Genomic DNA, 15504 nt, shown 5'->3' with positions numbered 1-15504 from the left:
AGTGAAATGCTATGTTGTTTTATATAAGATATATTTGCTCTTGTATGTATTTTATTTTAAGAAAATCAACTCTATCCAGATGCAAGTCCTGGTTCAAAATATCAAAGTAGCTCTTACTGATCATATAATGAAAATATAAAATAGACATTTATTAGTCCCATAATAAAAAATACATAAAATATAAATAATATAAACGATGTGAAGAGAATTTTATTGTCCACTGGAGATACTATGACTATGGACTCGCTCTGCCCCATAGTTTTTAATATGTGCTTGTAACATAAGTGGTATTTACAAGTTTGTGTGAGAGAGATAAAATTCTGACATTACTCTTTACTGAGTGAGGAACCAGAAGCAGAGCACTCTGGATTTTTGCTTCTCAGCTTATAAAGTGCTCAGCTGTCCAGAACAGTCACATGAGGGACAGACACACACAGTCAGGGCTGCTAGCATTACTCATCCCAATCTCCCACCTGTTGGAGCCTCATTTGGAAAGTCGAGCATGTAAAGAAACAACAAGGCTGGTAGAACAAAGCTGGACAGAGTCTCCACAGGTTGACAGCACTGACTTTATGAGAATCACATCCCTTTGATAAGAAGTGGTGTTCACGTTTCACGGTCAGTTGATGTAATTTCTGCATGTGCATGCATCCAGAAGAGTGATCCACCCTCCTGTGGTCATTTTTAACCCCACACTAATACTTTCTGAGCAGTTTCCGAGTGTTTGGCCGCTTGATGTTTTCATATCCGTGCCTCTAACGTTTATTCTCACACGTACCAGTTACATGTGAGTCTGGTTTTAACTTAAGATCAAGTTGCTTCCTCTGAGACCTTCACTGCATCTTTATACATATTAACACTTTGTCCACTCATGTGAATCCGAAGGGGTAAGAAACATGAGAGTTACTGGTGGGAGAGTGACAGATCTAATAAACTGGTTTGCGCCTCAGTCGTAACGAACAGAAATGATCATTTAATGGGAGAAGAATCTCCTTTGGAGCAGTTGAAGTGACGCTGCCGTGTTTTGTGTCCGCAGTGACACCTGCTGGTGGAATCCCTCAATCTCTGGAGGAACAAAACTCCAACTGACCAGACACCATGGCTCATTACGACTCGTGAGTTCTGTCGGCAGATGGTGTATAACTCTCCCAACAAATGTCCCTCATATGAAGGAGAGATACGCCTGTGTGGTTTCCAGTTGTGTATTTGTATGAATTGTCTCAAAATATCAGAAAAGCAAACGAGTTAAAAATGATTAAATAATCAATTTGCTGAACAGAAGAAAATAGTCAACACAAAGTTGATCCTCTACTGTTTGATACCAGACAACTACAGAAGAGAAAACCTAGATTGTAACTTCTGAGACAGACTCTGATACGTGAGAATTCTTAGTCACACTTTATTTTCCAAACATTTCATTGTCCATGTGACATTTGCTCCTCGCTGATGACAGGGTGGATGAGAAGGACTCTGTGGATATTCATGACAACCCCCCGCTCCCTGATAACGTGGTGAAAGAGGAGGACAACACGGTGAGACATGGAGTATCCAGAGCTTACTAATGGCTTACTAATGGCTTACTAATGGCTTACTAATGGCTTACTAATGGCACACACACACACACACACACACACACACACACACACACACACACACACACACACACACACACACACACACACACACACACACACACACACATATCGAGGACCCAATCACAAGTCAGATGGTCACTGGTTACAAGTTAAACCCATGTTAGTGAATAAGTTAAAGTGTTAGTAAATGGCTTTGTCTTTATTTAGCGGTTTTCTAGTCTTGATGATCACTCAAAGCGCTTTACAGTACAGTTTCACATTCACCCATTCACACACACATTCACACAGTGCATCTATTCGCAGCACTTAGTTATTCTATGGGGGCCATTCGGGGTTCAGCATTTTGCCCAAGGACACTTCGGCATGCAGATGGGTCAGACTGGGGATTGAACTGCTGACCTTCAGGTTGGAGGACGACCACTCTACCCCTCAGCCACAGCCGCCCACAGTAGTAGTACTCACTTCTTTCAGCTTTATTTAAAGATGAGATACGTAACATCTGAATTTCTGCTGCCATGTTAAAACAAAAGATTACTGCTCCAACGTTGAATGAACATTTGAGGAACTCTTGGAAAATCCACACAACACATTTTCAACAGGTTTAAATGGTTTAAAGTAGTCACATTGAAAAACATTCACAATCTGTTAGGTGGATTATTAACAGGACTATGCTACTTGGTTATGTGGCAGCTGTGGTTCAGGAGGCAGAGAGAGTCGTCCACCAGAAGGTCGGTGGTTTGATCCCCATCTCCTCCAATCTTTGGTGTCTTTGGGCAAGATCCTGGTTTGCTGTGATGGGAAATGCGCTGAATGCATGTGTGTGAATGTGACTTGCAAAGCTCTAAATCACTTTGAGCAGTCGATTCAAGTTCTTCATGATTAATTCAGGAGAGGGAGGTGCTGTATTTCTTAAAATGTACATTTTCAATGTTGTGCACTCCACTCCTCATATCATGTGGAGCTTGTGGGAGGTCCATTCCTGTTTTTGCAGATTTGGGCCACGATCAAGGAGGAGCAAAGCCACAAGTCAGCCTGGAACAAACTAAATATACCAGAACTGGCCCATATCCGGCCCAAGAGCACATTTTATTCAGAACAAGCCCACATTGGATTTGGGATATTTGGGCCTCATTTGCCAATTTACATGTGGCTCACATCCGTATCCCTCCTGGGAATTAGAACACAGATGTAGGAACGTGGGTTCACTGAGCTTCATTTTACTTGCAAATCCCTTCTTTTAATACAGTGGATATTCACAGATATCACATCATGTGTTCTCCTGCTCCCCTGATATGTGACCGATGGGGAAGTTGGAAGTTGATGAAGGCCCTCAGGCACTGGGGGTGCAGCTTGTTCAGGAATCCTTTCAGCTAAAGAGAGCCGCAGAGTAATGACGCTGTAATGTGTGAACTGTTGTTGGCGTTATCAGTTATTGTGGCGTAAATCCACAGGCTGACGACGGCAGGACGCCATTAATCCTGCCAGTGATGGAGACACGGAGCCAGTTCAGTCTGTCGAGTGTCCCTTGTGTGTGTGTGTGTGTGTGTGTGTGTGTGTGTGTGTGCCAAGCTCATGTCTCTGTCTGAATAGACTGTAGAATATTTAGCAATGTCGAGCTTTGTTACATCCAGGTGGGGATTGTGTTGGTCTCTGTTGGAGGCTATTTTGAGATCTGAACCCTTTGAACCCATCCCGCCTGTGGTTTGCATATGTGTGTGTGTGTGTGTGTGTTTGTGTGTGTGTGTGTTTGTGTGTTGGTGTGTGTGCGCCTCCATGCAAAAAGAGTCCAAAAACTCTCGTTATCGAGCAGATGTTCTTTCTAAAATGTGAATTTGATCAGAATGATAATAAACACACACACACACAGTGGTGAAGCTGTTCTTCACAGATCTGGCTGACTCGATGCAGATTGTGTGAAGAGCAGACCGACCTCATGTGACTCCGGCAGCAGGGAGAGTCAGTATTAATAGAAATGTTTTCTTATTGTTGGTGGGTGGTGCCGGATAAATAAAGAAACAGCCAGAGAACAATTCAGTGAGACGCTGACACCCAGGTTTGTTGCTTCATTTGAAACAGATGAAACAGTCAATGAACACAACATTGTGGACACAACCAAATGAAATCTGATGGATTCCATGTTAAAGCAACATTATGTAAATGTTACAATGACATTCAAGAGTAATCTGGAAATGTGTTGAAATATCAAAGCGAATTTCGCGGACCCCCTGCAATGCCGTCACGGACCACCAGGGGGCCGCGGACCCCTGGTTGAAAACCCCTGCTGTAGATCACTTTTATCTTCCAGCTGACCGTTTGTTTTTTTACTCTTTCCTGCTCATTCATCTTCAGCTCTACTTCATCTACGAGGAGGAGGTGGAAGAGGAAGTGAAAGATGAACCTTCTCCACCGGAACCAGTCAAACCAGTGAACGACAGACCTCACAAGTTCAAAGACCACTACTGCAAAAAACCCAAGTTTTGTGACGTCTGCGCGAGAATGATCGTTTGTACGCTGCTCTGGTCTCTTGGTGTTTCCTGCCTGATGAAGCAAAGTGGACTTCAGCAGCTTCATCTGTGTTTTTTTATTCTGTTTCCTTTCAGTGAACAATAAGTTTGCATTGCGATGCAAAAACTGCAAAACCAGCATCCACCACCAGTGCCAGTCCTATGTGGAGCACCAGAGGTGTTTTGGCAAAATTGTGAGACTCATGTTCCACAGTCGTATCTGATGTTAAATCAAAACTGGACTGGACAGCAGATCATCTATTTTTATTCTGTGTATAACACATGCCTCCTCTCGTGTTGTAGCCTCCAGGATTCAGGAGAGCGTACAGTTCTCCTCTGTACAGCAGCCAGCAGAACGCCACAGTCTCCCAGCTGCTGCCCTTCTGTGAGTCCCAAAAGACGACTGCTGCAAAAAGAGGACATTCACCTTAAAAGAGTCTAAATCAAGCTTTCAAATCATACAGCATGAGACAAAGGGGCTTAATGTGATATTATGTTTCAGAGCTTTTAACCTGATCAGTAGATATCATTCAAAGATAAATGTGCAAATTAATAGGAACTCACTTCGCTTCCATTCATTTTTAAGCTAAAATAAATAAATATATCTCTGGTTAACTTTCTCTGTTGATTGATTGATGGCGTTTGATTGGCAGCGCAGTCGAACCGCACCGACCCCGTGTTTGAGACGCTGCGGATCGGAGTGATCATGGCCAACAAGGAGCGGAAGAAAGGCTCCGAGGACAAGAAGGACGTGAGTGTGGACACCACCTGTCTCACTGCACAGACATTGGACTTTATCGTTGTATTCCCAGGGTTAACTTCCTTTAACGGTGCATTGTGTTACAGACCTTTAAAACTGCTATCTTCTTAAAGTTGGTTTTACTCCAATTGTTAAAGTACAATTCAGTCCTGAAGAAGTCGGACAGTGAAGACTTTGTGATTGTATTGTGCTTTTGTCCAGAGGATGATGATGATGATGGAGGAAGATGAGTCCCAGCCCAAGCAGGAGGAGGAGGGAGGGGAAGGAGGTGAGTGAACAGGGTGTCAAGTGGGTCAATTGTGCGTCTCATGTTTGAGTCCACTGGCGACCTTCGTTCAGCGTCTCCCTTTGTTCGTTTTGTGTTTTTGTCGGAGCAGCAAACATGGAAGGAGACAAAAGAGGCGACAAAGCTCCTGCAGATGAAAAGGTGGGAGAACGTGGAGGATGCTAATGATGATAACATTGAATAATCATGACACACGACAGCAGTGGTAACATGATGATAATGAGCACTTCGACTCTGATGAAGTTACCATGTAGATATTTTCAAATCAAGCGCTGATGCTGAATCCTAATTCTGTATTTTCCCTGTTTCTCTCAGGGTAAAAAACCTCAGCCGGGGAAGATCGGTGTGTTCAGTCAGTCTCACTATTACCTGGCTCTGTATCGCTTCAAGGCCGTGGAGAAGGACGACCTGGATGTGCAGTGAGTCTCTCGCCCCCTCCTCCACTGACGTCTCTCTGAAGTCTACCTGTCATCTCTGAGCTCAGGTCATTATTTCAGATCAATCTTCATACACTCACATCCAGTTTCCTCCTCAGCGCTGGGGACCGCATCACTGTGATAGATGACTCCAACGAGGAGTGGTGGAGGGTGAGTCCTCATTCTATTTGTTCTCACACAACACATCTGGGTGTATTCATGATTGAGGTCATGATTTCAACCCTGTCTCATCCGGAAATTATGAAATTTAAAATCTTCAATAAGATCATTATAACTAATATTAGATTTTGCTCATAATCTAAATCTCTCACTTTTCCTATTGATAGTGTCCTCCATAGAAACCAGTCCTATCCGTCACTGGTCTGTGATTTTCATTTTTTAACCAAGACGAGCTCTTGGGAACCAGATAGATGGTGTAGCAGCTTCATTTTACAGGCACTTAATAAGAGTTCAGTGTTGGAGAAAAAGAAAGTCATGGCATCATTTAAAATCTCATCAAATGAGTTGAACTGGTTGGGTGTGATCGATTCTCACTAAATGTTTGGTATAATATTCCAGTAAAGAGCTGATGAAATGTAGTTTTTGTGATTCTCTTGGTCCGGAGCTGAGAATATTTCCCCCTCCTCCTCCTCCTCCTCCTCCTCCTCCTCCTCCTCAATGGATCATCATCCTCCATTCACCTATTTGTATCAGTCTCTCAGGTTTCAAAGTCACACTGGAAAACAGATTAGATTATTAAACGATGTAAGCACCAGTCTAAATGTGAACCTGGAGGTGCAGCCCCTCACTGTCCCAGCTTCTGTTCCACCAGGGGAAGATCGGAGTGAGAACCGGCTTCATCCCGGCCAACTACATCATCCGGGTGCGAGCAGGAGAGACGGTCTACGAGGTGACACGCTCCTTCGTCGGCAACAGAGAGATGGGTCAGATCACTCTGAAGAAAGACCAGGTCCACACACACACACACACACACACACACACACACACACACACACACACACACACACACACACACACACACAGAAGCATGTGTCATGTTGACACTAGGAGACAACTGGTTGTGTGATTTACGCTCAGTCACTAACCTGTTAGACCTCTCAGCTGCTCCTGTTTAACCCTCACTCACTGTAAATTAGCTTCAACTCTAACTTTAAATTCTCTCTCCTGTAAAGACGTGGAAACTATTCAGGCACACGCACGTCCGTCTGCTGCAGTGTCTGCAGTCTTCATTACGTAAGGTGTCAACACATCTGTGAATCCAGATTTCACAGGGTAAAAGGGAATGAATATAAAAGTAAAAACAAAGAAGAAAATAACTAAGGCACTGTTACTGAGGAAATTAAAACGCCTTTATTTGTGGCTATCTTGATAGCATTAGACAGATGAATAACGGTTATAGATTATATTTCTTTCTTTTCTTTTTTGTTATAAGATTAAGCAAAGTTCTTACACAGATTTGCAAATTATAATGATACTATAGATTCTGGTCTCAGTTTTCTCCAACTTATTTTCCCTTTCTTGGTTCTGAGTTTATGACAATTTGAAAATAATCGTATAAACCCCCACCGTTAACTTGACATTGGTTAAATCCAGCTGTTAGGGTCACATCCCCAAAGACACTTATAAAAGCTCACAGTCCACAGTCAAGATAACATGAAGTCCCTCAGAAGGTTGCTTCACTTCAGGATCAGATCCATTTTGTTCTCCCTCACACTGTGTTTTCTGCTCAGCGTTATAATTTTGCCGTTTTCAAAAAGTGTGTGTTCGCTGTGTGTGTCCTCAGATTGTGGTAAAGAAGGGCGAGGAGGTGAACGGCTACCTGAAGGTCAGCACGGGACGAAAGCTCGGCTTCTTCCCCGCTAACCTGCTGCAGGAGATCTGAGGAGGAGCAGCAGGCGTGGGGTCACACCTCCTGCCAGCTCCTGTATCTGCTTCATCTCCTCCTGCAGCTAATAACCCTATTTCTGCTCTGAAGCATCATTACAGTGACACGTTCTTTCATCGTAGTCATCACATCACAGAGCACAAATCTTAAATGCAGGATACCTTGTGACAATCTAATACCTCCTTCATTTGCACGGTCAAGTGTTGAATAAAAAGATCTGTAAGACCATTTAGCTGCTTTCAGAGAGTGCGCACATTTGAAGAAGCTTCTTGGACGAGAGATGAAGCGTCTGAGGATCGAGACTTTTGAACATTTTCCAAAAGGGCTGCATGTGAGAGCACAAATGTCCCGGTCAGTTGTTTAGGACTCTTTCTGGAACTTTTCCTCGCGGCCCCCCCTCGTAAAACATCCGGATAATGTCAGTGTGAGCTCATGTGAGAATACAGCAGGAAAATGACCACGTGTTGGTGACGTATCCATCACACGACGGACCTGAAACCGAAAGAAAACAAATGTCTCTATATCACTGAGATTCTCAATCCGGCAGCAGGGACGGCATGAGACGGTCATGTCCTGCCTCCTGGAGCATCTACCCAGAAGCCACCTGTCGCCTGAGCGTTCCAGACATGTCCCTGCTGTGGTGACATCGTCCGTCCGACCGGAACAATCTCCTGCTGCAGTCTTCATATGTGAAAAGTGAACTCGGGAAGATGTCACCTTCATGTCTGGAAGCAGTTTTACACTCATTGTGACTTTTTTGTTGTAAAATGTAAACCTTAAAAACAGGTGTGTAACAGCTTATGCATTATTATTTTATCATTATTGATTACCTTTATTTTATTTCAATAGATTATTTGTTTTGACATAAAAGGACTGATTGTTTCTGTGTTTCTGTGCCTCTTTAACATCTTACCATTGTTATTATAACAACTTCTGAACTGTGTGTGTGTTTGTGTGTGTGGAGACTTTTTCAAACAAACACATGACTGGTGTCGGTCAAAGCAAAGGTAAGAATTTATCCATTTGCTCACATGCAGATGAGCAAATGTCTGATGAAGATGAGAGGGAGGAATTTACAGATCTTGTAAAGGAAGCAGAGATATTTTTTGTATCTGACCCGACTGCAGTGTCATTAGTCAAAGAAAGCACAGTGGGGACAGTTCGCTATGTAAAGGGAGACGGGGGAATGCAGGGAATGGTGTCTGTTCGTCTGTGGAGACGTCCAAGTGTTAAACACAGCCTGAACAGTGTTGCCATAGTTACTTTGAAAAAGTAACTTAGTTACTTTACAAGTTACTTGATTTTAAAAGTAACTAAGTTAGATTACAAGTTACTTGATTTTAAAAGTAACTAAGTTAGATTACAAGTTACTTTATTAGTTACATTCAGCAGCTGCCGACAACACCCCCGCCGCCTCAACATAAAAATGACAACCGGTTTGGCCAACACTAACTTTATTAGACACCGCCGGAGGCCCCCCCCCCCCCCCCCCCCCCCCCAGCGCGAACGGAGGGTTCCCCTAACGGGCGCTGTAGCTGAGGTGATCCGCGAGAAGAGCCCGACACACGTCCAGAGTCGCTGTCGCCGACCGTCGTACCCGGTCCCCTCCAACCGGTCCCCGCCTTCCGCAGCGCCGACGGACACCGCCCCGCGGCATACTATAAGGAAAGCCCCCGCACCGCGGACGAGCACCTCCCCCCCTAAAAAAACGTCGAGGAGTGCCGCACACCGAGCCTCCGGCGGCGTGGTGAGGAGGGCGACGGGGCGACTGCTCCCCCAGCCGCAGGACGTGCCCAGCGGGCTAACCACAAATACCGAAATAGTAACGCAAGGTGACTTGGACAAGTAACTTTAATCTGATTACTGGTTTGGAAATAGTAACGCGTTAGATTACTCGTTACTGAAAAAAGCGGTCAGATTAGAGTAACGCGTTACTAAGTAGCGCGTTACCGGCATCACTGGGCCTGAATAACATGGAACCAGACGAACAGACAGTTTCACTTCAGCTTCCTGTAATTAGAACTTGACTTCTAATTGCTGTTACAAAAGAATCCTTCCTTTCTTTCAATTTCATCTTTCTCTATTTATTTTTCTTGATGAAATTGATTGACTCAGTCACCACCTGTTTGTTTGCTCTCCTCTCTCCTCTCTCCTCTCTCTCTCTCACACACACACACACACACACACACACACACAGTTCACACGCAGAGAAAGACTTGTCTGGTCACGGCTCCTTCCTCCTCTGTTGTCTGTCAGAGGAGAGGAGCAGCGAGGCCCAAGCAGGTAGCGTTGCCAGGCCTCAGCAGTCGTCTGATTGGGCGACAGAGCCCCCCTTCAGACACGGGTCACTTCCTCCTGAGCAACAGCCTCTGCTTCATGCCGCCCTGGCCCGAGAGGACCGCGCGGAGGATATCACAGCTGCCATGTTGTCATCCCTGACCCCCTGACCCTGCCACTCCACACAGGCAGGATGGAGGAGGGGGATGCCAAGATGTTTGTCGTTTGTGTGGGTGGATGGTTTTTATATGTGGGTGCAGCGGTGAGAGGGCGAGGGCCAGGGGGGGGGGGGGGGGGGGGGGGGGGGGCGGTGGCATGATGCTAAATGAATGTGGGCAGTTCAGGACAAGAGAATTCAAGTTTCGGTGGATAAAGTCTGAGCTATGATTCTGAATCATTTACTTAAAATACTTAAGAATGACGCTAGTAAGTCAAAATCGTATTTTTGTATCTTTATAAAATAATTGGACATAATACAATAGTTACATATAACAAACAAAGATCAATTTACTTGCTTATACTGTTGCTTTTTAGCAGTACAGTAACCTCACCAACAGGTCCAACAAGCTAATTCAAGAGTTCACTTTACGCTATGCACAAAACACATTTCAAACTAAGGATTTGTTAAAAAAAAACATTGCAATAAGTTTACAAAAAGGTGCAGGCTGGAGCATTAGCTTATCATGCCTGCCCTTCATACCCAGAATAATTCAACTAGCAACCCTCAAATGAACTAAATCAAAAAGAAAATTGTATATGAAAAACATGATGAACTTGAAAAATATCTGCATGGAGAAAGTTTATTGAAGCCTAAGGATGGTATGAAACTTTTATTAAAAAAAAAATGTATATCCACAGTTATTTTGTATTACGTTTTTTTTTTCTTTCTTTCTTTCTTTCTCTCTTTAATAATCTACCCTATTGTTGTGCTTAAGACACCGGTAACATGTAATTGCGATCTTAGCCCACAGAGGTCCCTGTTGCACCGGATATAGTAAGTAGAGTAAAGAAAGTCCTGCTGTTATTCTCTGAACCGAGTTCACACAGCTCAGGGAGACAGTGTGTGTTTGTTGTGAAGAACAGTTGTGAAGCTGATGTGCAACGTGTCTGTTTCAAAGACTGTAACCAACAAGATCACGTGATGAATCTTGAATCTTATTTCATGTATTCATATACAGTATATACATCACAAGTAACTGTGCTATAAAGCAGATTAAATACAATATCTATACAGTATTTAAATGATCAAATGCAGACATTCATTAGGCTAAGATTAGATGAGTATTCTGTATTAAATCGAGGGATCAAATCAGTGTTAAAAGTTCCACAAGCCTCCTCTCCTTAATTTGTGACTGTGAGGTGTTAACTATCACACTCACACCTGCACACAACTCGTTACTTCAGCAGGAGCCTCCCTGAACATGTTACATGTCATTTGGGACCGAAAAGTACAACAACTTTGCCAGATGTTGAACTGCAGGCATCGGACGTGACGCATCCCTTTTTAAAGAGTACAGGCTCCGCATCGTCCCATTGACCCACCACATTCAGAATCCCATTTAACCACCAGTCGGGGAGAAAAGATCCATCTTTCGTCCGCCGGCTGCAGAGCCATTGATTTTCAGAAAAAGGCTTCAGAGAGTCTCTTCCAAGCGTTGACACAGATTCTGCTTCTCCTGTCGCACCTAAGACCATCACAATGCTTTAGGCCTTTCACAAAGATTTAGGGCTTGAAAGATTTGTCCTTTTTGTTTTAGGGATAGGGTTAGAATTCGGTTTATGCTAAGGTTAAGGTTAAGGTTAAGATCAGGGTTTGGGTTAGGGTTAGGGTTAGGGTTAGAGTTAGTTTTGATGGTTAATGTTAAGGTAAGGGGCTGGAGTGTCCTTACTAAGATAGATGTTCAAATGTGTGTGTGTGTATGTGCATCGAATCTCCTATTTCCTGACAGAACATCTAAAGCAATAGATTAAAGCCCTGACACGATCCTTTTAATAGGTGTTGCAGAATAACATCCCTTTCATTCCCTTCCATTTTTCACTCAGGCGCCAAAAATTCAATTATCTAATCTGATTTGTACAATTATTAATCTCCATTACTCGTACATTCAGAATGACACAGCAATCTTGTGAGATACAAATTGTGTCTTTTTTTGTAAGTAAAAATCTAATGAGGGTGTGTGCGTGTAAACGTGCGTGTGCGTGTGCCTGTGTGTGTGTGTGTGTGTGTGCATATAATAATATCTTAATGAGCACCATTTTAAGGGGCGGACATTTGGGCTGGTCCTCACTATTTGAGGGTCAAGACTTGGGAATATCCTCCATTCCCTGATTTTATAGTTTTTATAATTGTAATGTGTAGTCAGGCTTAAATTTCTGTCACATGTTGAATGTTTTATTTATTTTATTCATGCTTTTATGTATTTTTGTGTTTTTAACGTGTGAAACACTTTGTAACTTTGTTTTGAGAAGTGCTATATGAATAAAGATATGACTGTTATTTTAATGAACATTTATTTACTTTTTTTTTGGGGAGCAGCTGGGATTTTTTTTCATATCGTGGAAGATCTAACACTTTCAAGCCAGTGAGAGCTTCTGTTTCCATTGCTTTTGAAGTCAAACATGAGTCACCTGGAAAAAGAAAAGAAACATGCAAACCTCTTGTGATATCTTCAGATTTCAAAAGAAACTTCTTTTGAAGTAGCTTTATTCCAGGAAACAGGCTGCAACATTACAACATGACCAGTGTGGGGGCTGTGTTCATATCCACTCCTCCCTCGACCTTAACTCATCCCACCTGTGCAAGTAGTGATAGAGCCCTCTACCGGATCTGCACTGTATTTACATACCAACAGTCACTTTATGACACTCCTCTACTGACAGTGGGAAAGGAGTCAATCGCCTCTTTGGCATAAAAGAGGCGTAACAATGGGTGTGTGTTTATGTGTGTGTGTGTGTGTGTGTGTGTGTGTGTGCGTGTGTTCACTTCTGTTAATCCATCTGTTTGTGGACAAAAAACCTGCAAAGTGCTGATGTGTTGGTGTGATTTCATGCTTGTGTTGGATTAGAATAAAGATGGTGATGACACACACACAAACACATTGAGAGAAAGACAAGAACTGGGGCCCAGTGAGAGAGAGACGGTGTGTGTGTGTGTGTGTGTGTGTGAGGGAGGGAGGGAGGGTGAGAGAAAAGGCTGGAGAGAAGACTGCAGGGTTGGAACCAATTAGGCCGAGAGAGGCTCCCTCCACCTGCACCGCGAGGCCCCCGGGGGAGAGCCCCAGTGACAAGATGAGGGATCATCATCATTACCATTATTTATTTGCTAAGCAGAGGCCGACTCTGGGGCCAATCCTAATAGGATTCACGAATTACAATGAGCGTCTTGGTTTTGGGGCAGGTAGTTGGGTGTTCGATGAGGGGGGGGGGGGGGGGTAATGCTCAGATAAAAGTGAGCATATATCTGGAGACATCAGCGGCAAATACAAGCGACTTCTGCTAAAGTAACTGCCTTTTAATCAATGATGCAGACCTGTTAGAGGCTCCCAATCTGCCATCAGTGTATGTGGTACATCCTGCACTGTAAAGCGACCCCCTGAAATCAATCCTGTTAATTCAGGTGCCTGATACTGAATCCACTTGAGCAGGAGCAGGTAGATCGCCCTGCAGCCTCTCAGTCACTTTCTCACAGAGTGTCCTATTTCCAAATAACATTTGCATTAAGTCTTCTCTGTTATTATTCACCTTTTCATAAAAGGTATCTTTTCTGCTCTCACTGGGACGCTATGTATTTTTATTTCATCTCTGTGTGTTTTCCATTTCTCGTGCTCTGGCTCCGACTGCACCCTGGTAAGTTGTGTAGAGGGCAACTGTCTGTGAGTGACCTCCTCGCAGGTTTTCTCTTTTTGCCGAATTTGTTCTTTTTTTGTAGAGAATCGGGCCTGGTCAGTGATCCTGTGGACCTCTGGAATCCCTATGTGTGTGTATGTGATACTGGCCTGGGAAAAATACTGGAGGTAACCATGTTTTCTCACACATGTTCTTTTTGACTATTGGATAAAATCAAACAAAACAATTTGTCATATATTACAACTAGCGTGCACAAGTACAGCAGTAAGATTGACAGCAAAGTGACCAGCAACTGTTTTTGTTAAATGCTTCAGATTTGTTAAATGCAAACATTAATTATTTTCCATTAATGAAATAAATCATTAAGCTCATAAACAACTGCACCAACTACAACAGTACATTGCTGCTGAGTCATTGGTGCTACATTATAATATAATATGTGAAAGTATAACATTGTCAATTTAGCTTTGCTATTTGCTAAGCTCTGCATTTAGTACTTTTATTTGTAAAAGTTTTTTCTAATTATATTTAAAGACTGGAGTACCTAAACATTGTCAACATTTACTTTTAACAGAGTATATTTTACAGGGTAGTAATCACCACCACTGAACAAAATAAAAATAAAACTAATGAACGCGTCCAGGGGGCGGGCCTTAGGACTGTGACGTCAGATATTGCGGGTGAAGGAAGTGGCTATTCTCCAACTTCCGGGCTGTAAAGTTTCTCTCGGTGTCAGCAGGTGTCAGTGTCCCTTCTTCCTCCAGCTGCTGCAGCTCCCACCGACATGGAACAACCGACCGACTCCACAGGTGAACACCTCGAATGTCTGCACCATTGGACACAGTCTGACACCTTGACTTACTTTACTCAACAACTTTACTGCGTTTTCTCACTCCAGATATTTACCAGGTTTAAATACATCACCTGTCTGCCACAACACGTGATTGTCAAGTAGTTCTCAATGAACCTGTTGATTATTGATTCATTACCAACAACCTAAAGGGGTTTTTAACTTAATATCTTAAGAAGAATTAATAAAACATCAAATATAAGAAATGAAGATTTACTTTAAATGGTTCAAACGATTATTCTAGCGTCAACATCCTGTTTTCAGCAACTGTGTCAGCCTTCAAAATATAGAAGTATCCTAAGTAGTGGTACTCATTATTTAATTGCTGTGACTCATGCTGTTGTATAATTAATGCCCCCGACTTGTTATGATGATGAACAGATTACGGCGCCCAGCAGTTTGATGTTGTTGCTTTAGATGCTGTCACTGCACTGTTAACAGGTGGTTTAGAAACTTACTGTGTGTTTATGAATACAACTTTTGTTGTGAAATGCAACTGAGCTTTGTATTGGACCATAAAGTACTTTTCCCTCTGAAGTTTAGTGAAGTTAAAGCATAAACTAGCACAAAATGCAAACTAGGTCTCCAAGTATTGGGTTAAAGTACTTTGATAAACACAGCTGCAGTATTTTAACCTAGCAACACTTCTTTTCCACACAGAGACAACACTTTCCACTCGACATGGATGAGCCTGCGCTTCACACGTGAAAGGTTTGATTCCTGCCTGTCCTCTGGTGACTGGAAGGAGATGATACTGACATGGTTCAACACGGACACTTGAGTGGTGCTCCTGTCTTGACGGTGAGTAAAGCTTTCATAAAATCTATGTTGTCTCAATTGTGCACGGTTCAATCTGTGGCTGCTGAGGTTGTTCAATCACATGTTATATTGTATGATGTTATTATATGGTATAATGTTATGATATATCGTATAATGGCAGGCTGGCACGTTGGAGCAGTGGTTCAGCACTGTGGCCTCTGGGTGCTGCGTCCGGGTCTGTCTGTGTGGAGTTTGTTCTCCCTGGGTCTGTGTGGTTTTACTCCATGAATGATAAGTGGTAGAGA

General features: G+C 43.1%; 1 protein-coding gene across 1 annotated transcript; it reads left to right on the top strand.

Moving 5' to 3' along the window:
- The first annotated feature begins 966 nt into the window (after positions 1 to 966).
- Positions 967 to 7464, top strand: LOC128459058 (SH3 and cysteine-rich domain-containing protein 3). Its single transcript, XM_053444164.1, has 12 exons — positions 967 to 1115; positions 1454 to 1532; positions 3945 to 4101; positions 4196 to 4293; positions 4403 to 4484; positions 4753 to 4850; positions 5061 to 5127; positions 5237 to 5286; positions 5461 to 5564; positions 5681 to 5732; positions 6394 to 6531; positions 7366 to 7464. Exons 1-12 carry the CDS (start codon positions 1099 to 1101, stop codon positions 7462 to 7464), a joined length of 1041 nt encoding a protein of 346 aa, XP_053300139.1. The 5' UTR covers positions 967 to 1098.
- Positions 7465 to 15504: the final 8040 nt, after the last annotated feature.

Source organism: Pleuronectes platessa, chromosome 2, assembly GCF_947347685.1.
Source record: "Pleuronectes platessa chromosome 2, fPlePla1.1, whole genome shotgun sequence".
NCBI lineage: Eukaryota > Metazoa > Chordata > Actinopteri > Pleuronectiformes > Pleuronectidae > Pleuronectes > Pleuronectes platessa.
This window is presented reverse-complemented; position numbering and strand designations above follow the sequence as displayed.